Below are 23,556 nucleotides of genomic sequence, written 5' to 3' on the forward strand. Positions count from 1 at the left end.
ATTATTCACATTGATTTGAGTTTATAAATTGGCATTAGTGATAAGTAACTTAAAATGGTAGACTCTATAATATTCTAGAAAAGTTAATTAAGAAAACCAAATATGTTTCTTTAGATGCAAATTATCTGAAGGTAGAACAAATGGAAACCAGAAAAATGCAGACAAAATTTTGGCCAGGAATAATGTTTTCCAGGTATTTTTTAAAAACTTGATAGTAGGGCCGGGCGCGGCGGCTCAAGCCTTTAATCCTAGCACTTTGGGAGGCCGAGACGGGCGGATCACGAGGTCAGGAGTTCGAGACCATCCTGGCTAACACGGTGAAACCCCGTCTCTACTAAAAAATACAAAAAGCTAGCCGGGCGAGGTGGCTGGCGCCTGTAGTCCCAGCTACTCGGGAGGCTGAGGCAGGAGAATGGCGTAAACCCAGGAGGCGGAGCTTGCAGTGAGCTGAGATCCGGCCACTGCATTCCAGCCTGGGCGACAGGGCGAGACTCTGTCTCAAAAAAAAAAAAAAAAAAAAACTTGATAGTAGGTTCATTTTCCATTTAGTGATTCTTGCCTTCCTCACTGTTAAATCCATTTGTCCTATATTTCAACAAGTTTATAATGGTTTTGATTTCTTTTTAATGATAATAAGTGAGTAGTTTAATACCTATGTTCTCAGATATGTGAGAGAAAGCAGTGATTTTCTTTGATAAAACCATCTGCAGAGAATATAATTTCATTGTTTCTATTAAGATCTTTGTGATCCCTGTATGCTAAAATCTTAGCAGGTCTATAAAATTGTAGAATATGTTGTTTAATCATAATTTCATTTTTTGGGGTCATGATTTTTATATACCCTAAAAATATCAATAGCAAGACATAGGGTAAAGCAAGATACGCTTTTGTAAAGCATGCTTGCAGGCTTAAATAGTAGCACTGCATTTGGCTTCTTGTTCAGTTAGGGTAGATTGAAAAACCTTATTTAAAATTCATGATGATGTTTCTGTCTGATGAGGTTAAAATATTACAATTATGTCTGTCTAAATGAATAAAGACAGACTATTCAAAATATGAGTCTTTTGCATACGTATTTTTCTAAAACGTAATACTGCCATTTAGAAATTAACTTGTAGAAAATAATTATAAGTACATGTAAGAATTATTTTGACCGAGTGCAGTGGCTCACGCCTGTAATTCTAACACTTTGGGAGTCCGAGGCAAGTGGCTTACTTGAGGTCAATAGTTCAAAACCAGCCTGGCCAACATGGTGAAACCCCATCTCTACCAAAAATACAAAAATTAGCCAGGTGTGGTTGTGTGCACCTGTCGTCCCAGCTACTCAGGAGGCTGAGGAAGGAGAATCTCTGGAGCCCAGGAAAGCCCAGGACACAGCGGTTGCAGTGAGCTGTGATCGTACCACTGCGCTTTAGCCTGAACGATAGAACAAGACTCCATCTCAAAAAAAAGGAAAAATAATTTTTTTTTTTTGGAGATGGAGTCTGTCACCCAGGGTGGAGTGTGATGGTGCCATCTTGACTCACTGCAACCTCCCCCTCCTGAATGAAGCAGTTCTCCCACATCAGCCTCCCAAGTAGCTGGGATTACAGGCACCCGCCATCAAGCCCAGCTAATTTTTTTTGTATTTTTGTAGAGACGGGGTTTCACCATGTTGGCCAGGCTGGTTTTGAACTCCTGACCTCAGGTGATTCACCCTCTTCGGCCTCCCAAAGTGCTGGGATTACAGGTGTGAGCCACCATGCCCGGCTGGAAAAAGAATTTTTTTGCAGGGTGAGTTTGTATAGTTTCTTGGAAATGGTGATAAAATGCTAAATTGTTATAAATTTCTGAGAAGTGAAGTTGTTGAAAAACCAATGCAGTTATAGTATTGATAACTTTTAAGAAGCTGTTTTATTTAAAAGTATGTTTGCATTGGTAATGGAAATTACTTTGTTTTTTAATTATTTACAGATTGCAAATTCAATGGTGAGCACATGGACAGGACCACCAGCCATGAAGTCACTCTTTACTAGGATGTTTTGTTGTAAAAGTTGTCCAAACATTGTGAAAACAAATAACTTTATGAGCTTTCAAAGTTATTTTCTACAGAAGGTACAGTTTACTTTCTAATTTTCTCATGGTTTTTATATATCTCAGTTTAAGTTGGAGACTGTTCAAATAATAGGTGTATTTACTTTCTTTGCCTCTATTCTTTTTTTTTTTTTTTTTTTTTTTTTTTTTGAGATGGAGTCTCGCTCTGTGGCCCAGGCTGGAGTGCAGTGGCGTGATCTCAGCTCACTGCAAGCTCCGCCTCCCAGGTTCACGCCATTCTCCTGCCTCAGCCTCCTGAATAGCTGGGACTACAGGCGCCCGCCACCACACCCGGCTCATTTTTTGTGTTTTTAGTAGAGACTGGGTTTTACCGTGTTAGCCAGGATGGACTCGATCTCCTGACCTCGCAATCTGCCTGCCTTGGCCTCCTGAAGTGCTGGAATTACAGTCATGAGCCACCGCACCCGGCCTCTTTTTTTACTTTTAAACTTTTTTCCAAACTGATTAAGTGATTATTGATTTTGTGATCTGTGTGCAAGTGACTCATTGGCCACATTAATATTAAAGAAATGTTAAATAAATTAAGAAATTAAATTAAAGAAATATTAAAATTAAAATTAAAGAAATATTAAAGAAATTAAACAGAAATGTTTAATTTGCCTTTTTGATTGGTTACCTGAGGGATGGAGAAGTGAGTAGGCCCTTCTGTTGGCAGTCCTAGAATGTGGACAGCACATCTGAGTCAGAGACAGCACAGCATGGAGTTCTAGTGTTAGTCCCAGTCCACTACTCACCAGCAGTTTGCACATGTACAAGTTTCTTAACCTTCTACACCTCAGTTTAAAATTTATCTTTTTTAGAATTAAGATCAAGTATGTAAAGTGTTTTATACTACACTTATATTAAGTTTTCTATAAGTGGAATTTTTAGAAAGTGGTGGCGTGCTGTGGTCTAGTTAGAATCATTGTTTTAGGAAAGGATATGGGAATGACAGGATGGTCAGCATTTGGGCTATTTGGATATCACACATAGAGTTTTTTTAGTAATTTCATAATAATGAAGGCAGAGATCAGGTTAACTAGATTGAACTAGAAAGGAGGAGTGAAGTTGAAGTGGAGAGAACTAATGAAGCCTGTTCTTTCATGATTTCAGTCAAAGATGTAAGAAAGGATACTATGTTGAGGATGAAGCAAGGTTGAGAAAAGGACTTTTTGAGTTTGTTTTGTACAGAGGAAGAACAAACTTGATGCATGTGTGACACAGGGAAAAGAGCCAGTGGAGAGGGAGAGATGAAATAGTCAAGTGGAGAAAGTAAATAGAGAAGGTTGAGCAAGTTCTGGAAGTGTTAGAGGGTGGGGCGCAGTAGGGAAGTAAATTTTAGAAAAGATAAGAACATTCCTTTTTTTGAGGCAGGTGGAATGTAGATTAAAAACAAGTGAAAAGATAGATGTTGAGGGAAATGTTAGGCAAGTTGAAATGTATTTATGATGGAAAAGAAGTAGATTGCACAGCAGCATTGGGGTGCCTTTTGAGAGTGGAAGCCAGGATGTATTTATAGTAAATCTAATCAGCAGGACAGATCCAGGGTGATCCAGGTTTTGGGAAAGGTAATAATGGTGTGATCAAAGAAGTCTGTGGCATCCTGTTATTTTATTTTTAAGAACTGCTCTGTATTACCATTCCACGAATTTATGGTATGGAAGCAAGTTGATTTCTGTGTCCACCTTATATTTGTCTCATGATGCCACTGTGCCTTCATGTAGCTTAGGTCAATGTTTCAATCTGGAGTTATGAACCGTTAGTGAAGGGATCATGAAATCAGTGCAGTTTTTTTTTTGTTTGTTTGTTTGTTTTAAATAAAACAGAATAGGTAGTATTCAGTATAAGCCATTTGTGGTTTACTTTTAAATTTGTATATAGTGCATTTAAAGTGTGTGTGTGTGTGTGTGTGTTAGGTTGTGTTATAAAATGTAGTTTTTCCTGTTAGCTACTGTCAGAAAAATTGGAAAGTCAATGCTTTTATTCCAATTCGCCTTTCTGATAATACTTCTAGTGGACAGGAGAGAGAGAGAGATTGGTACCTAAATGAAACTTGAGTCTCAAAGGGCAGAAAGGGCATAAGACAGGTGTTTCTATGGAAAAGAGCCTCTCCCTCAGTTGTTCCTATGGTACTAACACTGACTATTGTTGCTCTTGTTATCTCTGCTTCTTCAAGCAATAAAATAAGCCATTCTCCTTTCTGACCTCCATTTTAGAGGAATAATTATTTTGAGTAAGAGGGGTTAGTCCATATCTCCCTATGTGCTAAAGACTAAGATGTCTAGTCATCTGTAGTCCTGCCTAGAATTTAATTAGGTTTGTTTTACTGACAGAGTTAACCAATGTGTGTAAGTCATGTTTCTACTTTCTTAAAAATGTTGCCTGTGAAGATTTGGAAAGAGAAAAATTAGGCTGCATTTCAGATGATTTATCATTTTTTCCCTAGGTTGAGGATTGGGTGTTCCTGAGGATTAGGTGTTGGGAGAATCAGTTTGTTCTAAGACTGAGTGGCTCCACCTACTTATGTCGTTTAATCCTGAAAATGGTTGTGAGGAAATGAGGCTCCTACTCAATAGGCAACTAGCTAAAGACACCTAGCACAGAAGGTAGTAGAGTTTAGTTATTGAATAATGGTCCATCTAATGCTGAAATCTGTACCTTTTCCATTGTATTACACAGAAGTAATTCTAAAATCTATGCCTTTTCCACTGTATCACATGTAAGCGAATTTATATAATTTACATCACATGTATTTCCTCCGGCAAATGAGGACCAAGGCACATAGCCTACAGAGTGATGTGCAGTCATGCAACTCTTCCCTTAGTTTCCTGCCCAGCTCTTCTCCTATGTTAGAATGCTTTGAGATATGTTGTCAGTGGGAGGGGTTGGGATGTGGAGGTGTTAGACTCCGTCCAGATATCTGTGTCAGCCCAAGAGTAACTCTTTTCTACTTAGAGTTCAATGAATTGTAGTAACAAAAAGTTAGGTTATGTGCTTTTAAAAGCTCTTTTTTTTTTCTTTTGTAGACTATGCCAGTTGCAATGGCTTTATTAAGAGATGTTCATAATCTTTGTCCTAAAGAAGTCTTAACGTTTATTTTAGACTTAATCAAGTACAATGACAACAGGAAAAATAAGGTGAGGTACTTTTATTTTCTTATCTTCTACAACAGTTTTCTTAGAAAGGCAGAGTAATTTTCTTAATATTACAAAACTACCCAATGGTATTTGTTTCTGAATAAATAGTCTATAAAAATCATCGTTGAGTCCATAGTACTTGAAATTTCTAGAGACAGAGGTATGTAAACACGATTTATTAGAATAACCAGTGGATAAAAAACAAGATTAGTTTTTAAATGTTCTTCAAACCTCTTGTAGTGTGGAGAGGAGTAGTGCATCAAATTTGGGATAGCCAGCTAAAACTTGGTAAAACCTGACAATACAATTTTATTTATATACATTTATTTTTTTGTTCACCTAGTGATACCTAAAAGAGTTCTCGATTGGGATTAACTTGTTCCTTGATTCATTTGACCTTTTTCTTTTTTCTTTTCTTTACCATTATGTCTTTATTCATTTATTTAGCAAATAGCAATTGGGTGTCATGCTTCAAAAATTATTTCATCCTACTTTTTAACAGTCCAACAATCAACAAATGTTTTTAAGAATATATGCTATGCTAGAGAGTGTCCCATGTTACCTGGAATGGAAAGATGGTTGATGTCTTAATGAACTTTATTTATTCATTAAACAACTGCTCCATATTAGTCTGAGTTTATACCATCAAGGACACAACCTGGTAGGGAAATCAGACAAGTAAACAGTTGGCAGTCATATGTGATAATTGATCCAATGGAAGTATATATGATTCCCTAGGGGAATGCAAGGTGTAGTCCTCTCTCAATATCCATGGGGGATTGGTTCCAGGACCCCCTTTTTGGATACCAAAATCTACAAATGTTGAAGTCCTTTATATAAATATTTGCATATAACCTATTCACATTCTTTCATATACTTTTAAATCATCTCTAGATTACTTGTAATACCTAATACAATGTAAATGCCATATATATCATTGTTAATACTGTACTGTTTAGAAAAGAATGGCAAGGAAAAAAGTCCATATGTGTTCAGTGCAGGCACAGCCTTCCTTTTTCTTCCCCCAAATATTTTTGATCTGAGGTTGGTGGAATTCACAGATGCAGAATCCATGGATATGGAAGCCACATATACAGAGAGAGGGTCAGATATAGTGTCTACTTCGAAGGATGTAGAGAGAGACTCAGGGAAGTTTAGTATAGAAGTAGTGACCCTCAAACTGAGTCATAAAGATGAATAGGATTTTCCCAGAGTTTGAGTAGGACCAGTCTAGGAAGATTGTTCTAGCAGAAGGAACAGCACATACGAAGACACAAGTAAGTGTTAGGATAAGTCAAATTGATGAAACTTTTAATAAAACATTACAACAGTAAAAAAAAAAAAAAGTCACAGGCATGTTTATTAAAAGATGACTATTTTAATGAAACTCAGGAAAAAAATATTGCCTCTTTAACATTCAAATAATTTTAAGCTTAAAGACTCCTTTAAAAATTAACATTTTAAAAGAATATGTTAACTCATTTTTTCTTGCCACTGTTTAATACTGTTGACTTCATCTCTGATAGGGTTTATGGTCATTGGTCTCTCCCAGAATAAGGCATATTAGGGACATAGGAGTCCAAGGTTATCTTTTAGTTGCCTTTGTCATGATAGTCCAACCTTTTTTAATGAGTAGTAAGCTCATCTATGCATACTAATTTTAGGAAGCATGTGCTTTTTATTCTTTCATTATTGTTTTGCTCAAATGGCTCAGATTTTCATGTAATTTAATACTAAATTAGAATAATAAAACTAATAACTAGTAACTAAAACTAGTAACATTAAATTAACATAAGTTATCTAGTGTTTTATTTCACTCAATACATAGGTGGCTAAGTAGTTCCCAGGGAAATTTTATCTGATGGATGGTATAACAGGCTGTTTCCCATTATTTCACTTAAAAGTTAATTTCATGATTATGTTAAAGTTTTTTCAGCAATCAACCTTTATTTTTTATTTATTTATTATTATTTTTTGAGATAGAGTCTCGCTCTGTCACCCAGACTGGAGTACACTGGTGTGATCTCGGCACACTGCAACCTCCACCTCCCAGGTTCAAGCAATTCTCCTGCCTCAGCCTCCCAGGTAGCTGGGACTATAGGCATGTACCCCCACACCTAGCTAATTGTTGTACTTTTAGTAGAGACGAGGTTTCACCATGTTGGCCAGGCTGGCCTCGAACTCCTGACCTCAAGTGATCTGCCTGCCTCGGCCTCCCAAAGTGCTGGGATTACAGGTGTGAGCCACCATGACCAGCTGCAGTCAACCTTTAAATTGTGTTGGCCTGCTTGTAGGAAGCCCTCAAATGTACCTAAAACACATAATTACTATTTTTTTTTTAATTACTCTCTGATGCTTGATTTGGGGATTTGATTTCCAATTTTTTTTTTTTTCTTGAGGCAGGGTCTGGCTTTGTTACCAGGCTGGAGTACAGTGGCGCAATCCTGGCTCACTGCACCCTCTGCCTCCTGGGTTCAAGTGATTCTCCTGCCTTAGCCTCCTGAGTAGCTGAGATTACAGGCACGTGCCACCACAACTGGCTAATTTTTGTATTTTTTTAGTAGAGACAGGGTTTCACCATGTTGGCCAGGGTGGTCTCGATCTCAACCTTGTGATCCACCCTCCTTGGCCTCCCAAAGTGCTGGGATTACAGGTGTGAGCCACCACGCTTGGCCTCCAATTTTTTAAATGTTTAATAAAGTTCTTTTTTTGTCCTGTCAGGCTTTGTTAGAGGTTTTTTGTTTGTTTTTACCATGTATGTTGCATTAAAATAGGTCCGAGGATCCTACTAGGAGTAAATTGAAATTTTTTAATGAGCCGTTTTATTCGTATGATGCTGGAGTGTCTTTCTAATAGCACCAGGTTCAAATCTCATGGAACACTACAACTACAAGAAGCCAAATGCGTAATTTAGTTCAGCTATTTGCTTTGTAACAGGACTAAGAGCATATAAGGGGAAGTAATTATCTCTGCTGCTTTTAAAGAAGTCCAAGATTGGGATTTTAGGACCAGTTTTACTAATCAAGTCAGTATGTGGTTTTGTAAAGAAATTTTCTCCGTGTAAATCAGGGATGTCCAATCTTTTGGCTTCCCTGGTCCACACTGGAAGAAGACTTACGTTGGGCCACACATAAAATACACTAACACTAACGATAGCTGATGAGCTAAAAAAAAAAAATTGCAAAAAAACACACAATATTTTAAGAAAGTTTATGAATTTGTGTTGGGCCACATTCAAAGCTGTTCTGGGCTGTCTTGAACAAACTTGGTGTAGATAGTCTATATGTGTAGATAGTCTACATGTCATAGTAAATATATAAAATACTGGTTAATAGTAGATGCCTTTTAGTTATCTTTCTTTAAGTGAGACACTTAAAGTTCATTTATTTAATAGACATTATTACTAGGTTTTGATGATACTGAGATGAATAACTTATGATCTTTCCAGGTACTTAATCTATAATGAAAGAAATACACAAAAGATCAATTTTTTTTTTTCGCGACTGAGTCTCGCTCTGTGGCCCAGACTGGAGTGCAGTGGCGCAATCTTGGGTCACTGCAAGCTCCTCCTGCCAGGTTCACGCCATTCTCCTGCCTCAGCCTCCCGAGTAGCTGGGACTACAGGCGCCCGCCACCAGGCCTGGCTAATATTTTGTATTTTTAGTAGAGACGGGGTTTCACCGTGTTAGCCAGGATGGTCTCAATCTCCTGACCTCATGATCTACCTGCCTCGGCCTCTCAAAGTGCTGGGATTACAAGCGTGAGCCACCGCGCCTGACCAAGAACAGTATTTTTAGTAAGATAAGTATTATGACATTAGGTTAACTAACCTGCTGAGGAAGTGCTTGGAAGGATTAACCCAAATTAAGGATGGGGAAGCCAGAAAAGGCTTCCTGGGAAAGGTTGAATCTAGAGAGAGCTGTAAGTTGATGAGGTGAAAGGACAGGAGAGGAGGAATACATGGTCAATTATAGAATCTTAAAAGTATAGAGAGGGAGCTTTTTGAATTTGAGAGGTTTCAAGAAGATCATTATTTTAGAAGTTATTTTTATAACTTTTGGCATATTTCTTGAAAATGGATCCATCTTCCTCATATTTTTACTTACTTTGTAAGATGTGAATATCTTAACTCCTACTATAAATCCAGTTTCTATTATTGTATAAATTATATAAGTACAAAGAGGATATAGATATAAATTTAAAAGTATATCAACTTTTAACTTGGAACTTATCAGCAAACTGAGCTCTTCAGACTTCTTTGTATTTTTTTTTACATAATAGAAATGGTAGTGTATTATAAGAATAGCTTTAGCACCGTGCTATTTGGAAAAGAATAATCTACTTATTAGATAATTGTGCTATTTAATTTTGTAGCCAAATTGTGCTATTATTTCTTCTCCTATCTTTTTAAAAAAGGAAATTTTTAAAGAAAGGTAACCATAGGGTTTTTTGGTGTTTTGTTTGTTTGCTGTTTGTTTTTGAGAAAGTCCAAGCTTGCTTTTTCAACAATGATGTTGATTCTGATGTCCACTTATTGAGTGCTTAATACGTTCTTAGTACCATAAGTGCTTTTCCTATATTTTCTTATTTTAAGTAATATTATTATTTGAGATGGAGTCTCTCTCTTGTCACCCAGCCTGGAGTGCAGTGGCATGATCTCGGCTCACTGCAACCTCCACCTCCTGGGTTCAAGTGATTCTCCTGCCTCAGCCTCCTGAGTAAGTGGGATTATAGGCTTCTGCCACCACACCCAGCTAATTTTTATTTTTAGTAGAGACGGGGTTTCACTATGTTGGCCTGGCTGGTCTCGAACTCCTGACCTCAGGTGATCACCCACCTTGGCCCCCCAAAGTTATGGGATTACAAGCGTGAACCACCAGGCCCAGCCTTATTTTAATTAATATTATTATTTTATATTATGTGTCTTTTAAAATTTTATTTTGTTTTAGATTGAAGAGTTGGGTACATCTGCAGTTTGTTACATAGATATATTACCTAATGTTTGAGTTTGGACTTCTAGCGTACCCATTACCCAAATAGTAACCATTGTACCCAATAGGTAATTTTTCAACCCTCACTTCCCTCCTAGCCTCCCCTCTTTTGGAATTCCCAGTTCCTATTATTTCCTTCTTTATGTCCATGTGTACCCATTGTTTAGTTCCCACTTATAAGTGAGAGGATATGCTATTTGATCGTCTGTTTCTGAGTTATTTCACTTACGATAATGACTTCCAACTGCAGTCATGTTGCTGCACAATACTATTTTGTTGTTTTTGTGACTGCATAGTACTCCATTCGGTATATATGCTACATTTTCTTTGTTCAATCCAAATTAGGTTGTTAATTTGAGATCTATCTTTTTGATGTAGGCATGTAACGTAATCAACTTTACTCTTAGCATTGCTTTTGCTGTATCCAAGAGGCTTTGGTATGTTGTATCTCTATTTCATTCAATTTTTTTTTATTTGTCTTGATTTTATAGCTTACCCAAAGGTCATTTGGGATCAAGTTGTTCCGTTTCCATTTGCTCATGTAGTTTTGAGAGTTCCTCTTGATATTGATTTGTAATTTTATTCCACTGTGGTCTGAGAAGATACTTGATATGATTTTGGTTTTTTTGAATTTATTGAGATTTGCATTTTGGCCAAGCATATAGTCAATCTGGGGGAATGTTCCAGTTCAGATGAGAAAAACGTATATTCTGCAGTTGTGGGTAAAATTATCTGTAAATGTCTGTTAGGTCCATTTGGTCTAGATTCTAGTTTAAGTCCAGAGTTTCTTTGTTGACTTTCTGCCTCAATGACCTGTCTAGTGTTTTCAGTGGGGTGTTGAAGTCCTCCACTATTATTGCATTGCTGTCAATCTTTTCTTAGGTGTAGGTGTTGTTTTATGAATCTGGGTGCTGCAGTGCTGGGTGTGTATATAATTAAATCTTGGTTTTGTTTTAAACTTTGTCAGTATGTAATGCCTTTCATTTTGTTTCTTTCTTTCTTTACTGTTGTCAGTTTAAAGTCTGTTTTATCTGGTATAAAAATGGCTACTCCTGTCTGGGCACAGTGGCTTATCCTGTAATCCCAGTGCTTTCGGAGGTCGAGGAGGGCAGATCTCTTGAAGTCAAGAGAACAAGATCAGCCTGGCCAACATGGTGAAACCTCATCTCTACTTAAAAATATAAAAATTAGCCATGTGTAGTGGCGCATGCTTGTAATCCCAGCTACTCAGGAGGCTGAGGCAGGAGAATCACTTGAACCCAGGACAGGGAGGTTGCAGTGAGCTGAGGTTGCACCACAGCACTCCATCCTGGGCGACAGAGCGAGAACCTGTCTCAAAAAAAAAAAAAAAAAAAAAAAAGAGTGGCTACTCCTGCTCGCTTTTATTTTTCATTTGCGTAGTATATCTTTTTCCATCCCTTTATTTTGAGTCTGTAGGTGTCTTTTGTCATTAAGGGGGTCTCTTCTAGGCAATAGATAGTAGTGTCTTTTTTTTTATCCAACATGCCATTGTGTATCTTTTTTTTTTTTTTTAAGAGACAGAGTCTCGCTCTGTCGCCCAGGCTGGAGCGCAGTGGCATGATCTCAGCTCACTGCAACTTCCACCTCCCAGGTTCAAGCATTTCTCCTGCCTCAGCCTCCTGAGTAGCAGGGACTACAGGCGCATGCTGCCACGCCCAGCTAATTTTTTGTATTTTAGTAGAGACAGGGTTTCACCATGTTGCCCAGGCTGGTCCGGAACTCCTGAGCTCAGGCAGTCAGCCCTCAGTCTCCCAAAGTGGTGGGATTACAGGCGCAAGCCACTGTACCCAGCCACACTATATCTTTTAAGTGGAACATTTATGCCATTTATGTTCAAGGTTAATATTGAAAAGTGAGGTTTTCTTCCTGTCATACTGTTGTAGGTAGTTGCCTTGGAGCCTTAATTGTGTAATTATAGGATCTGTGAGCTTTCTGCTTGCATGTGCTTTTATGTTGGTGAGCGTCAGTCATCCTTTCATTTCTATGTTTAGAACTCCTTTGAGCATTTATTATAGGTCTGGTCTAGTGGTGATGAATTCCCCTTGATTTGCTTGTCTGGGAAAGACTTTATTTTTCCTTCATTTATGAAGCTTGGTTTGGCAGGATATCAAATTCTTGGCTGGCATCTTTTTTCTTTAAAGAAGTGAAAAATAGACCCCCAATCTCTTCCAGTTTATAAGGTTTCTGCTGAGAAGTCTGATGGGATTTCCTTTATAGGTGATTTGACACTTCTCTCTAGCTGCTTTTAAGATTTGTTCTTTTAAGTTGACCTTGGGTGGTCTGGCCCCTATATGCTCTTGTGAGATTTGTCTTATTTCATTATCTCCCAGTTGTTATCTGGATGTCTTGTCTGGATATCTATCACTGTAGTGAGATTGGGGAAATTTTCCTGAATTAGTTCCTCAAATATGCTTTCTAAACTTACTACTTTTTTTTTCTGCCCCAGGAATGCCTATAAGTTATAGGTTTGGTCACTTTATGTATTCCATATTTCTTGAAGACTTTGTTCATTTAAAAAAAAAATTGGGGGCTGGGTGCAGTGGCTCATGCTTGTAGTCCCAGCACTTGGGGAGGCCGAGATGGGCGGATCACTAGGTCAGGAGACAGAGACCATCCTGGCTTACACGGTGATACCCTGTCTCTACTAAAAGTACAAAAAATTAGCTAGGCATGGTGGCACGTGCCTGTAGTCCCAGCTACTTGTGGGGCTGAGGCAGGAGAATCGCTTGAACCCAGGAGGTGGAGGTTGCAGGGAGCCGAGATCGCACCATTGCAGTCCAGCTTGGGGACAAGAGCGAGACTCCGTCTCAAAAAATAAAAATAAAAAATAAAAAAGTTTTAACTGGGTTAATTCAAAAGACCAGTCTTCAAACTCTGAAATTCTTTCTTCTGCTCGGTCTAGTATGTTGTTAAAGCTTTCACCTGTGTTTTGAAATTCTTTAAGTGAATTTTTCATTTCCAGAAGTTCTGTTTATTGCTTTTTAAAAAATACATCTATCTGGTCTTTCATCTCCTGAATTGTTTTTCTAGTTTCTTTGTGTTGGTTTTCCACTTTCTCTTGTGTCTCATTGGGTTTCCTTGCAATCCATGTTTTGAATTCTTTATCCATCATTTCAAAGTTTTCATTTAGGTTAGGATCCACTGATAAGTGAGCTAGTGTGTCACAATATTGTTTCTTCATGATGCTGGAGTTGTGCTCATTCCTTCTCATCTGTAGCTGTTGTCACTTCTGATTTTTGAATTTACTTTCATTTGGATGGGACTCCCTCTCCCCTCCCACCTTGAGGGTGCGACTGTAGAGTATATTGGGTAGGGTATTTTTTTTGGCTGGGTTTCTATTGTATTGGGTTATGCAGTTCAGCCTACAAGCCAGTAGGTGGTGCTTACAGGTAAGAGCCAGCTGTGGTAAAAGCAGATGGGTGTGTACTTGATCTTTGTTTACTGTGTGGTACTCTTTTTTTTGTTTTAGCCCTGATGGGGGTGGCTGGTGAAGTTCCTAGTGAATGCACTGAAGTCTCTGCAGGAGGGCTGCACTAGCTCCAAGTCTTAGGCAGGAACGTGATCTCTTTCCCTGTCACACTCTTGTTCTGGGGCTCATAGCTCTCCATGCAGATACACACTGTCATCTGTCTCCAGGCCATAGTGTGAGTGAGAATCGCAGAAGGCACCTCTCCCCCCGCTCTCCGCTGGAGTGGTTTCATGCTGGAACTCCTCACTCAGCCCAGTACAGACAGCTTTGTGGCTCTCGCCTGTTCTCCAGTGTGGTAATGCTGCTGCTTTGAGCAGAGAGGGGAAAGCGCTCCATCTTTTGGCACAAGCAGGTGGGTGTCAGCTGTGGTGCTGTCAGCTGACTGGGTCAGCTTAAGTCCAGACTCGATGGACCTAATAGACATTTACAGATTATTCTATCCAACAACTGCAGAATATGTATTTCTCCTCTGCACATAGAACATTCCCCCAAATTGACCATATGCTTGGCCAGAAAGCAAATCTCAGTACATTCAAAAAAATCAAAATCATATCAAGTATCTTCTCAGACCACAGTGGAATAAAATTAGAAATCAATACCAAGAGGAAAAAATAAGGAGTTTTTCAATAGGTAGAGGAAGGAGAAAGGTGCCCTGGGGTTAAGAACATATTAACAAAAGTACAAGAGGCATGAAAATGCAGTGTGTTAAAGAAAGAGAAAAGTTAGTGATGCACCTTCATGGTAAAGGGGTACAAAGCTGGAGGTAGTGGACTGGACAAGGCAAACCTCCAAGCCCAGAGCCTGTAAATGGCCTGCTTGATGGTGTATGGGAATCCTCAGGCAGTAACAACTGAGTTGGTGACAGAATACACAGGTGGTGGGAACCCCAGGGTTGATCACAGGCCTGTCAGCATAGGCTCTCAGAAGGGCTCTGGCTGGCAGCTGAAACAGTTGGGTGGGAGCAGGGTGGCCACGCTGCTGTTCTTTTGCTGAGGAAGGCAGACTCCCTCAGCTGGAGCAATGGAGGCTGGCTGCTGTGGGATGCGTGACCTGCTTGCACTTCCCTTTTACAGGAGTGGTGGTGTGTTTTGCTGTTGGGGACATGCAAACATGCTCAGCCTCCCCCTCTCTCCCTGGCCTTGGGGTGGCAGTGTGGCATCTGTGGTGGCCTATGGTGGTGACAACTGCTGTGGCAGGAGCCAAAGGGCAGATCCCTGGCTTCTTGGGGCTTGGCTCTCACAACACTGGACCACAGCCAAAATATACATGCAGCGGCAGGGCGGCTGTGCTGTGGACCCAGCGCTGAAGAAGTGGGAACCTGTTTAGCAAAGAGTAGCTGAAGCAGACTTCCTGCCTGCTCCTCTCTACTGTGCTGCCGTATCTGTCTTTGGGTTGTGTGAAAATACCGGGCCTGCCTCCTCCTTCCCTGGTGGGGCAGTAGCAGCTGGCACCTGACTGCTCAAGGACCAAAGCCTGTGGGATTCCACGTAGACTCCAGCAGTCTCTCTACAGTCTCCAGGCAGCTCTCTGTATTAGACTGGAGGCCTGAGGGGCCAAGAGGACTTGGCTCCCTGTGGCTAGGATTGTAAAAGTTCTTAGTAGAAGTGTGGAACCCCAGGGATCTCTCACTCACTCATCCTTTCCCCACATCAGGGAGCTTCTTCCAGCTCCACACTTGCCCTGGTTCAGCTGGCTGCCAGGCTTTGCTCTCCTCTGCTTTCCATGATTCCCGTTGCTTCTCTGATGAATTCCAGCATGCCCTCTTAAGATGATAATAGTTGAAATGTTCATATTTACTTGCTACTTTGATTCCTGTCTGTGAGAGAGGCTCCCACTAGTTGCTTCTAACCAACCATCTTGAACCAGAACCTCAGTGTTAATATTTTATATCACTATTTCTATATTTTTATTTCATTTTAGATACTTTTCCTCCACAAAGTTTTATCAGTCACATTATAAGAATTGATGAGATTGGAAGGTAGTCCTATATCCCCCTGTTGTCAGTGGCTGTCAGTTCTGTCTCATATGAATTAAATTTGTGGAGGCTTACTGAACCAGAAGATATATGCAGGTGTGTGTAAATATGTGTAGGCGTGTAAATCAGAAAGCATGCGTAACACTTTTTTTAATGATTCTGAGAGCTCTTCTCTACCCTATTTATATACTTTTCCGGAAGAGGTTATATGTACCTACATATATCATGTATCTTCCATCAGCAACTTTTTTTGTTATTTTTTTGAGAGAGAGTCTTGCTCTGTTGCCCAGGCTGGAGTGCAGTGGTGCGATCTTAGCCCACAGCAACCTCTGCCTCCTGGGTTCAAGAGATTCTCCTGTCTCAGCCTCCTGAGTAGCTGGGATTATAGGCATCTACCACCACACTCAGCTACTTTTTGTATGTTTAGTGGAGATAGGGTTTCACTATATTGGCCAGGGTAGTCTTGAACTCCTGACCTCAAGTGATCTGCCCACCTCAGCCTCCCAAAGTCCTGGCATTACAGGTATGAGCCACCGTAAGTCTTCACTGGTAAGCAAAGCTTCCATAGACTATCCAGCCTTATTCATGCTGTAGCTTTATGATGTAAAATATTTATACCCTTTCATGTCTAACAGGTTTTCTCAACCATGGCACTTCTAACATTTCGGGTTGGATAATTGTTGTGGGGGTGTCCTGTACCCAGCAGCATGTTTAGTAGTATCCCTGGCCTCTACCCATTAAACGCTCTTAGCACCCCTTACCTCAGTTATGATATCCAGAAATCTCTCTAGACATTGCCAGAAAGTCTGAGGGGCAGAATTGTGTTGAGAACCACTGATGTGTAGGGATAATATTAAGAAATATATAAATAGTTTATTAGAACAGATTCCTAAATCACTAAGTAGGTTAGCTGAGATAAAGTTGTAACAATGAATTTATTTGTGAAGTTAAATTGAATGTAATATCGTGGTTGTAGTGTATATCACCAAGCATAAGACTTCATTCTTCCTTTCAGCAGCTGTGATACCTGCATCATCTTTTCTATTTCAGTGACCTAGTTCAGGCCTTTGTTATTCTCTGGACTCCAGAAAAAACTCTGTCATCTTGAGCAAATTACTTAATCTCAGTGTCTTAGTTTCTTCATCTATTAAGAAAAAGGGTGTTATTAATAGTACCTCTATCTCATAAGATTTTTATGGAGATTACACAAGATAATACATATATAGCACTTAGAAGAATCCCTCCAGTTATTTTGCCTATCATTAGCAATTGCAACATTATCATCATTCCTAGCTTAATATCCCAATACCTTTCCTCTTAAAATATTGTTGTAGTTAAATCAGAGTAGTCTTTGTGATGGAGCCCACCTGAGTTTCTTTCCTCCTTATAAAAATTCCCTCCTTAAAAACCTTCAAAGACTGTGCAGTGCTTATAAGTAAATTTATGCATGGCATTCAAAAACATTTTGAATGTTGGTGGTCCCAGTCCACGTCTCCAGCTTTGCACATCTTTTCTGTGAAGTTGCATCAGTAACTTTTCTCTTCCTTTAACACACTGCATTTTCATGCCTCTTGTCCTTTTGTTAATGTTGTCTCCTTAACGCAAGGGCGCCTTTCTCCTTCCTCTACCTATTGAAAAACTCCTTATTTTTCTAAGATCAGTATATCCTCCTGATAGGATGCATTGTTTCATTTTGTTTCGTTTTCTTGACTCCTGGAACAATTTGATTACTTTTTACTCTTGTTTTCTATTTTGCTTGCAAATAAACTAGTTCTTGTCTTGAAGAAGTCGTCTTATCTCTGTGCCTCCAGAACACTTAACAAGTACTAGATGCCTATATTTATGTATTCATTTAATTGTGTCTGTGTGTCACAGTCACTTTCTCAATCATATCTGGCTACTATTTAGGAAGTATTTAATTTCTCTCCTTTAGTCAGAAAGCCCACAGAACTTATTACATTGTATAATGGCAAAAACACAACAAGGGAGATAATTAGATTTAAATTTCCTCTCAATAACCAGATGTTTTATTTCCTTTGAGAACTGTTATACCTGACCTTCTGCCTTCTGGATTTAAAATATGTATTTTTTAAATAAAAACATTAATTAAAAGCATTTTGGTAAGATTCTTTCCTTCCTAGTCTGCTAGTTTATTTTGGCCTTAATTTTTAGTGTTCCTTTTTTCCCCAATACTTGAATTTCTTTTACTTGAAGAAATTAGAATTTAGGATGGTGGCAAATCACATTATAGTCAAATGGAAAAGGAAAATGTTTTATACATTATGTCATTTTTTTTGTGGAGTGTTTATATAATTTAATTCCTTTATACTACTTTCTAATTTGTATAGTGATTTTACTCACCTTAAATTCTTTGAAATGTGCCTATTCCTGTGGTTTAAGGTGTTTGTCAACCCTTGTTTGACAAAAGTAAGACACAGAAATTGAGAGTCTAAAATTACACAGGGAATGTAATCTGGGAATGGTGCTGTAAGGCCCTGCTACCCATTTGTGTGGTGATGTTTTTAGTATTACCATGCTACCTTACAGCATGCCATTATGCTTGTCATCATTTATGATTTTGTGTGGCACACACTGGTATATTATTAAATTTTATACTTCAGTATTGTTGTAAGGCTCATTATGTTTTCATTTTGAAAAGAAGGCTTATCAGTTTTTATAGTCAGATGCTGTAAATTAAGTAGTTTTATATGACTTAGTACCTCAGAATACTAAGGATAACATAAATGCAAATAATAACTACAATAGGTAACACTAATAGTTACTAAGTTCTTGTGTGTTCCATGTCTTATGCCAAAACATAGATGATCTAATATCCCCACCAGACCGCTGAAATAAATACTATATTTATTTATTTATTTTATTTTAATTTTTTTGAGACGGAGTCTCGCTCTGCTGCCCAGGCTGGAGTGCAGTGGTGCAATCTCAGCTCACGGCAACCTCCGCCTCTCAGGTTCAAGCAATTCTCCTGCCTCAGCCTCCCAAGTATCTGGGATTACAGGCATGTGCTACCACACCCTGCTAATTTTTGTATTTAGTAGAGACAGAGTTTTACCATGTTGGTCAGGCTGGTCTCAAACTCCTGATGTGATCTGCCTGCTTCAGCCTCCCAAAGTGCTGAGATTACAGGTGTGAGCCACCACACCTGGCCTATTATTATTATTTTTTGAGGCAGATTCTTGCTCTGTCACCCAGGCTGGAGTGCGGTGGTGCAGTCTTGGCTCACTTGAGATGGAGTCTTGCTCTGTCACCCAGGCTGGAGTACAGTGGTGCAATCTCGGCTCACTACAACCTCTGTCTCCTGGGTTCAAGTGATTCCCATGCCTCAGCCTCCCGAGTAGCTGGGACTACAGGCGCCTGCCACCACACCTGGCTAATTTTTGTATTTTTAGTAGAGATGGAGTTTCACCCTGTTAGCCAGGCTGGTCTCTAACTCCCATCTTAAGTGTTCCACCTACCTCTGACCTTAAGTATTCCGCCTACCTCTGCCTCCCAAAGTGCTGGGATTACAGACGTGAGCCACCACTTCCAGCCTTAAATACTATTATTGTCCCAGTTTTCATGTGAGAAGATTGAGGCTTATAAAAGTTAAGATCTTGAGTTACCCAAAGTCACATGATTGTTTTCTGTGGTTCCAGTAAACTGAAGCTATAGAAATTAAAATTTCAATCATTATAGTGGTCTGAAAGCAAAACTTTATAGTGAATACTTTTGGGGTATTTTTTCTTTGGTGGTGTTTGTTTGTATGTGCCTTCTTTTTTTTTCCTGCCCCGTATTTGAACATAAAAATGTTTAGGGACTGTGCAATATGTGTGTCAATGTGAGCTTCTGCCTCCACAGTAGAAATCAAAAGGGGGCAGGTATTCTTCTTCCAGTCCCTTGGCAGTTTGTGTTAGCACAAAATATTCTCAGCATGCTGATAGAATTCATTTGCTTGCTCCGTGTTGAATTTCCCAGGCCACAGCATCTGATTTGCTGAGTATAAATCAAGCCACATCCAGGTCACTTTTCAATAAATTGCTTCTGTGAGAATTGACTGCCATATAGATTAGGATTTTTTTTTTTTTAATGGCTTCCTTCTCTTTTCTGCTTCTCTGACTGGAACTCCCACATCAACCCTCCAGTTTCCTTATGCTTTCCCTCCTATTTTCTATCTCTTTTTTTTTTTTTTTTTGCTGAAAACTTTGGGATTCTTTTTTCTGTTTTATATTCCAATTTAATTTTGATCCTTATTTCCTGCATGTTTCTTTCTTTTTAAAATAATGTTATGCTATTGGAAGGCATAACTTAATTGATTATTTCTCAGACAATATTAATGATAGCTTTTAAATTTTTTTGTTCCCTACTGGTTTTCTTTTCCTTGAATTCTCTGTTTCTTCCGTGTTGGTTTTTTGTTTTTTGTTTTTGGATTTTTTTTTTTTTTTTGGTCTTTGCTCTGGTGTCTATTTTTTATTTTGATGCTTCCTTCAAATATCTGATGATCATTGCTTGTGTGTTAATATGTTAAAGTATAGCATCGAATTTGAAACTGTGTTATAGCAATACTGTAGTCTCCTTTTAGAAGTATCTGGCTAAGTTACTGTAAGAGTACCTGAGAAGTAGTGAGTATTTATTCAGTAAGCTAATGTATCGTTATAGTGAATCTCTTTCACTGTTTTCAGAGTGACTGTATGCAAAGGGTGGAGTTGAATATTTACCAGAGGACTTGCTTGTGTTTTGGGAAAAATTTTATTTTATCTAAAATATAATTGTACAAATTTTATTTTGTTAATTTTGATCAGAAGAGTTAATTTTGTTATCTTCGCTTAATTTTTCTTTGGCCTAGTTTTCAGATAACTATTATCGTGCAGAAATGATTGATGCCCTGGCCAACTCTGTTACACCTGCAGTCAGTGTGAATAATGAAGTTAGAACTTTGGATAACTTAAATCCTGATGTGCGACTCATTCTTGAAGAAATCACCAGATTTTTGAATATGGAAAAACTTCTTCCGAGTTATAGACATACCATCACTGTCAGGTAGGATTAAATTCCTTACTTTAAACTTATTCTTATAACTATAAAAGAAATTTATTTTCATTGTAGAAAATTGGGAAATATAGTAAAGTAAAGGAGAAAACTAAAATTCTGTATGATTCTACCACCCACAGATAAATTATTAGTATTTGGAGAATGTCCTTATAAATTTTTTCTCTCTTTAATTACATAAATTTTTAATTACTTGAGATTATACTGTATATGTAGTTTTTGTATTGTTTATATCATAAATATTTTCTCATGTCATCACAAATTCTTCATAAGCATTGCTTTGATGTCTGCATACTCTTTTTTTCCCGTTGGATTTTGTATAAACATTCTCTGTTGTTAGCCTTTTTTTAAGATGACTTTTCACTTTTACCAGCTTTATATGGCTGTCAAGAAGTTCTGCCAATTTAAGAGTTTGCTCAAAGTTGATTCAAACATAAACAATTTTAACTTTCCATATAGCGAATATATTACTAAAACATTTGGAGAAAATATTTAAATTATATTTTATGTTAAATACTTCTTTTTCTGAAAACTATTCCTGTTACAAGTATAATGACACTTGAAACTTTGAGTTTGGGAATTTGTTTTCTTTTTTTCTTTCTGGTTTTTTTTTTTTTTTTTTCGAGACCGAGTTTTGCTCCTGTTCCCCAGGCTGGAGTGCAATGGCTCACCACAACCTCCGCCTCCCGTGTTCAAGTGATTCTCCTGCCTCAGCCTTCCGAATAGCTGGGATTACAGCCATGCACTACCATGCCTGGCTAATTTTTGTATTTTCAGTAGAGATGGGGTTTCACCGTGTTAGTCAGGTTTGTCTCGAACTTCCAACCTCAGGTGATCCACCCACCTTGGCCTCCCAAAGTGCTGGGATTACAGTCGTGAGCCACCACACCCGGCTGGAATTTGTTTTCTTTTAACAGAATTTAGATATTAATTTTGAATTTTTATCATTGCAAAAATTTATTATAGTTATATGTCACTTAACAACAGGCGTATGTTCTGAGAAATGAGTCATTAGGCAATTTTGTTGTTTATGCAAATGTCATAGAGTATATTTACACAAACCAAATGGTGTAGCCTGCTGTATACCTGGGCTTTATGGTATAGCCTATTGCTCTGTTGCTCTTAGGCTATAAAGCTGTATAGCATGTTACTATACTGACTGTCGTAGGTAATTGATAACACAATGGTAAGTACTTACATATTTAAACATATCCAAACATATGAAAGGTATGGTAAAAATATGGTATAAAAGATAATAAATGGTACCCCCGTATAGGACATTTATCATAAGATAAATGGAGCTTGCAGGCCTGGAAGCTGCTGTGGATTTATCAGTGAGTGAGTAGTGAGTGAATGTGAAGGTGTAGGGCATAATTATTGTATACTACAGTGGACATAATAAACACTGTGGACTTAGACTACACTAAATATATTAAAAACATTTTTTCTTCAGTGATAAATTAATTTTAGCTTACTAAACCGCCATTGTATATGCAGTTCATCATTGACTAAGATGTCTTTTATGTGGCATGTGACTCTATTACAAAATTGAAGGTGGATTAAAATCACATCAGTTTTTAAATTGATTGCCACAAAGGAATCTCTAATGTCTAGGAAACAAATTGATTCATAATACCTCAGTGAAAGTAGTTAACATACGTATTTTTTTCCCTAGTTGTTTGAGAGCCATACGGGTACTTCAGAAAAACGGACATGTGCCAAGTGATCCAGCTCTTTTTAAATCTTATGCTGAATATGGCCACTTTGTGGACATTAGGATAGCAGCTTTGGAAGCAGTTGTTGATTATACTAAAGGTAATACTTTAGAAATACATGCTTTTATCATTTTAGAAAGAAATATTTACTTTTTAAAGCCTGTGTTACTTATTGGGGTTTTCATAATAGTACAGTACAGATATTTTAATTTTAAATTCTTGACTCAGTGATTTAGAAATCATCTTTGATAAATGTAGAATTCACATAACGGTTAATAAATGAGGGAAAGGAATAAAATTATAGGCATCTTTAGCCTTTCCAAGAAGTCAGTGTTCATCCTGTAGCTTTAATTGGATGTTATTTTAGGAAATAGAAGATTTTGGGGAAATTTCTATGAAGGATTCAAGAAAACATCTCACACCTGTGTAAAAATTTGTGTCTGTGAAGGTAGAGGATTAGACATAAACACAAACTTCAGTAGAGGAATTAGGCAAGGCATCATGAATATGGAAAAAACATAAGGCCAAAAAATCGCTAAGAGAAGAATACACATATATATATATATTTTTTTATTTAGGGGAGAAGGATACAGAGATGGAAATGTTAAAAAGTCATGAAGAATAGAGCAGGTAGAAGACGAGCAGTAATCTAAGAAATAACAGAATACTCTGGGACTGTGTAAATGAAGCAGACCTATAGTAGTTTCTGATGAAATTTTAATTTTTAAGGCTAAGGGAAAATGTGTGAGTTTCTAGGACTATCAGAACCAGATTATTGTACAAGGCAAAAGAATAGTATGGCCTCTGAATTCTTTAGAATATGAAGAATCAAAAGACAGTGAACAAATGGCTATGTCATTATTAGGGAAAATTATGCCCCAAGATTTTCTGCCTTGCCAAAGTTGTGTTGCTCATGTAGCCTTGGAGAATTAGAACTGCATCTCTTATGTAACATTCTTAAAAACATAACTCCCAAAGATAATTTTCAGCTGACCTGGATGTGAGTCAAAATAATAACTCAAGACTGGTGAAAATGTGAAATGAAAGAACTGGTGATGAATAACTATGCCTGTCAAATACTTAAGCTTAAGTATTTGTTAAACTGATTGTAAAATTTAATGTGTATTTC

General features: G+C 38.1%; 1 protein-coding gene across 2 annotated transcripts in view; it reads left to right on the top strand.

The window, feature by feature from the left end:
- The window catches only part of TAF2 (TATA-box binding protein associated factor 2), a 103,484-nt gene that overhangs the window by 48,907 nt on the left and 31,021 nt on the right, over window positions 1-23,556 (top strand). For both annotated transcript variants that reach the window (XM_050802381.1, XM_050802382.1), the window contains exons 17-20: window positions 1,954-2,094; window positions 5,100-5,210; window positions 20,510-20,703; window positions 22,388-22,527. In XM_050802381.1, coding sequence (XP_050658338.1) covers window positions 1,954-2,094; window positions 5,100-5,210; window positions 20,510-20,703; window positions 22,388-22,527 — 586 coding nt within the window. The remainder of the gene's footprint in view (window positions 1-1,953; window positions 2,095-5,099; window positions 5,211-20,509; window positions 20,704-22,387; window positions 22,528-23,556) is intronic.

This window comes from Macaca thibetana, chromosome 8, assembly GCF_024542745.1.
Source record: "Macaca thibetana thibetana isolate TM-01 chromosome 8, ASM2454274v1, whole genome shotgun sequence".
NCBI lineage: Eukaryota > Metazoa > Chordata > Mammalia > Primates > Cercopithecidae > Macaca > Macaca thibetana.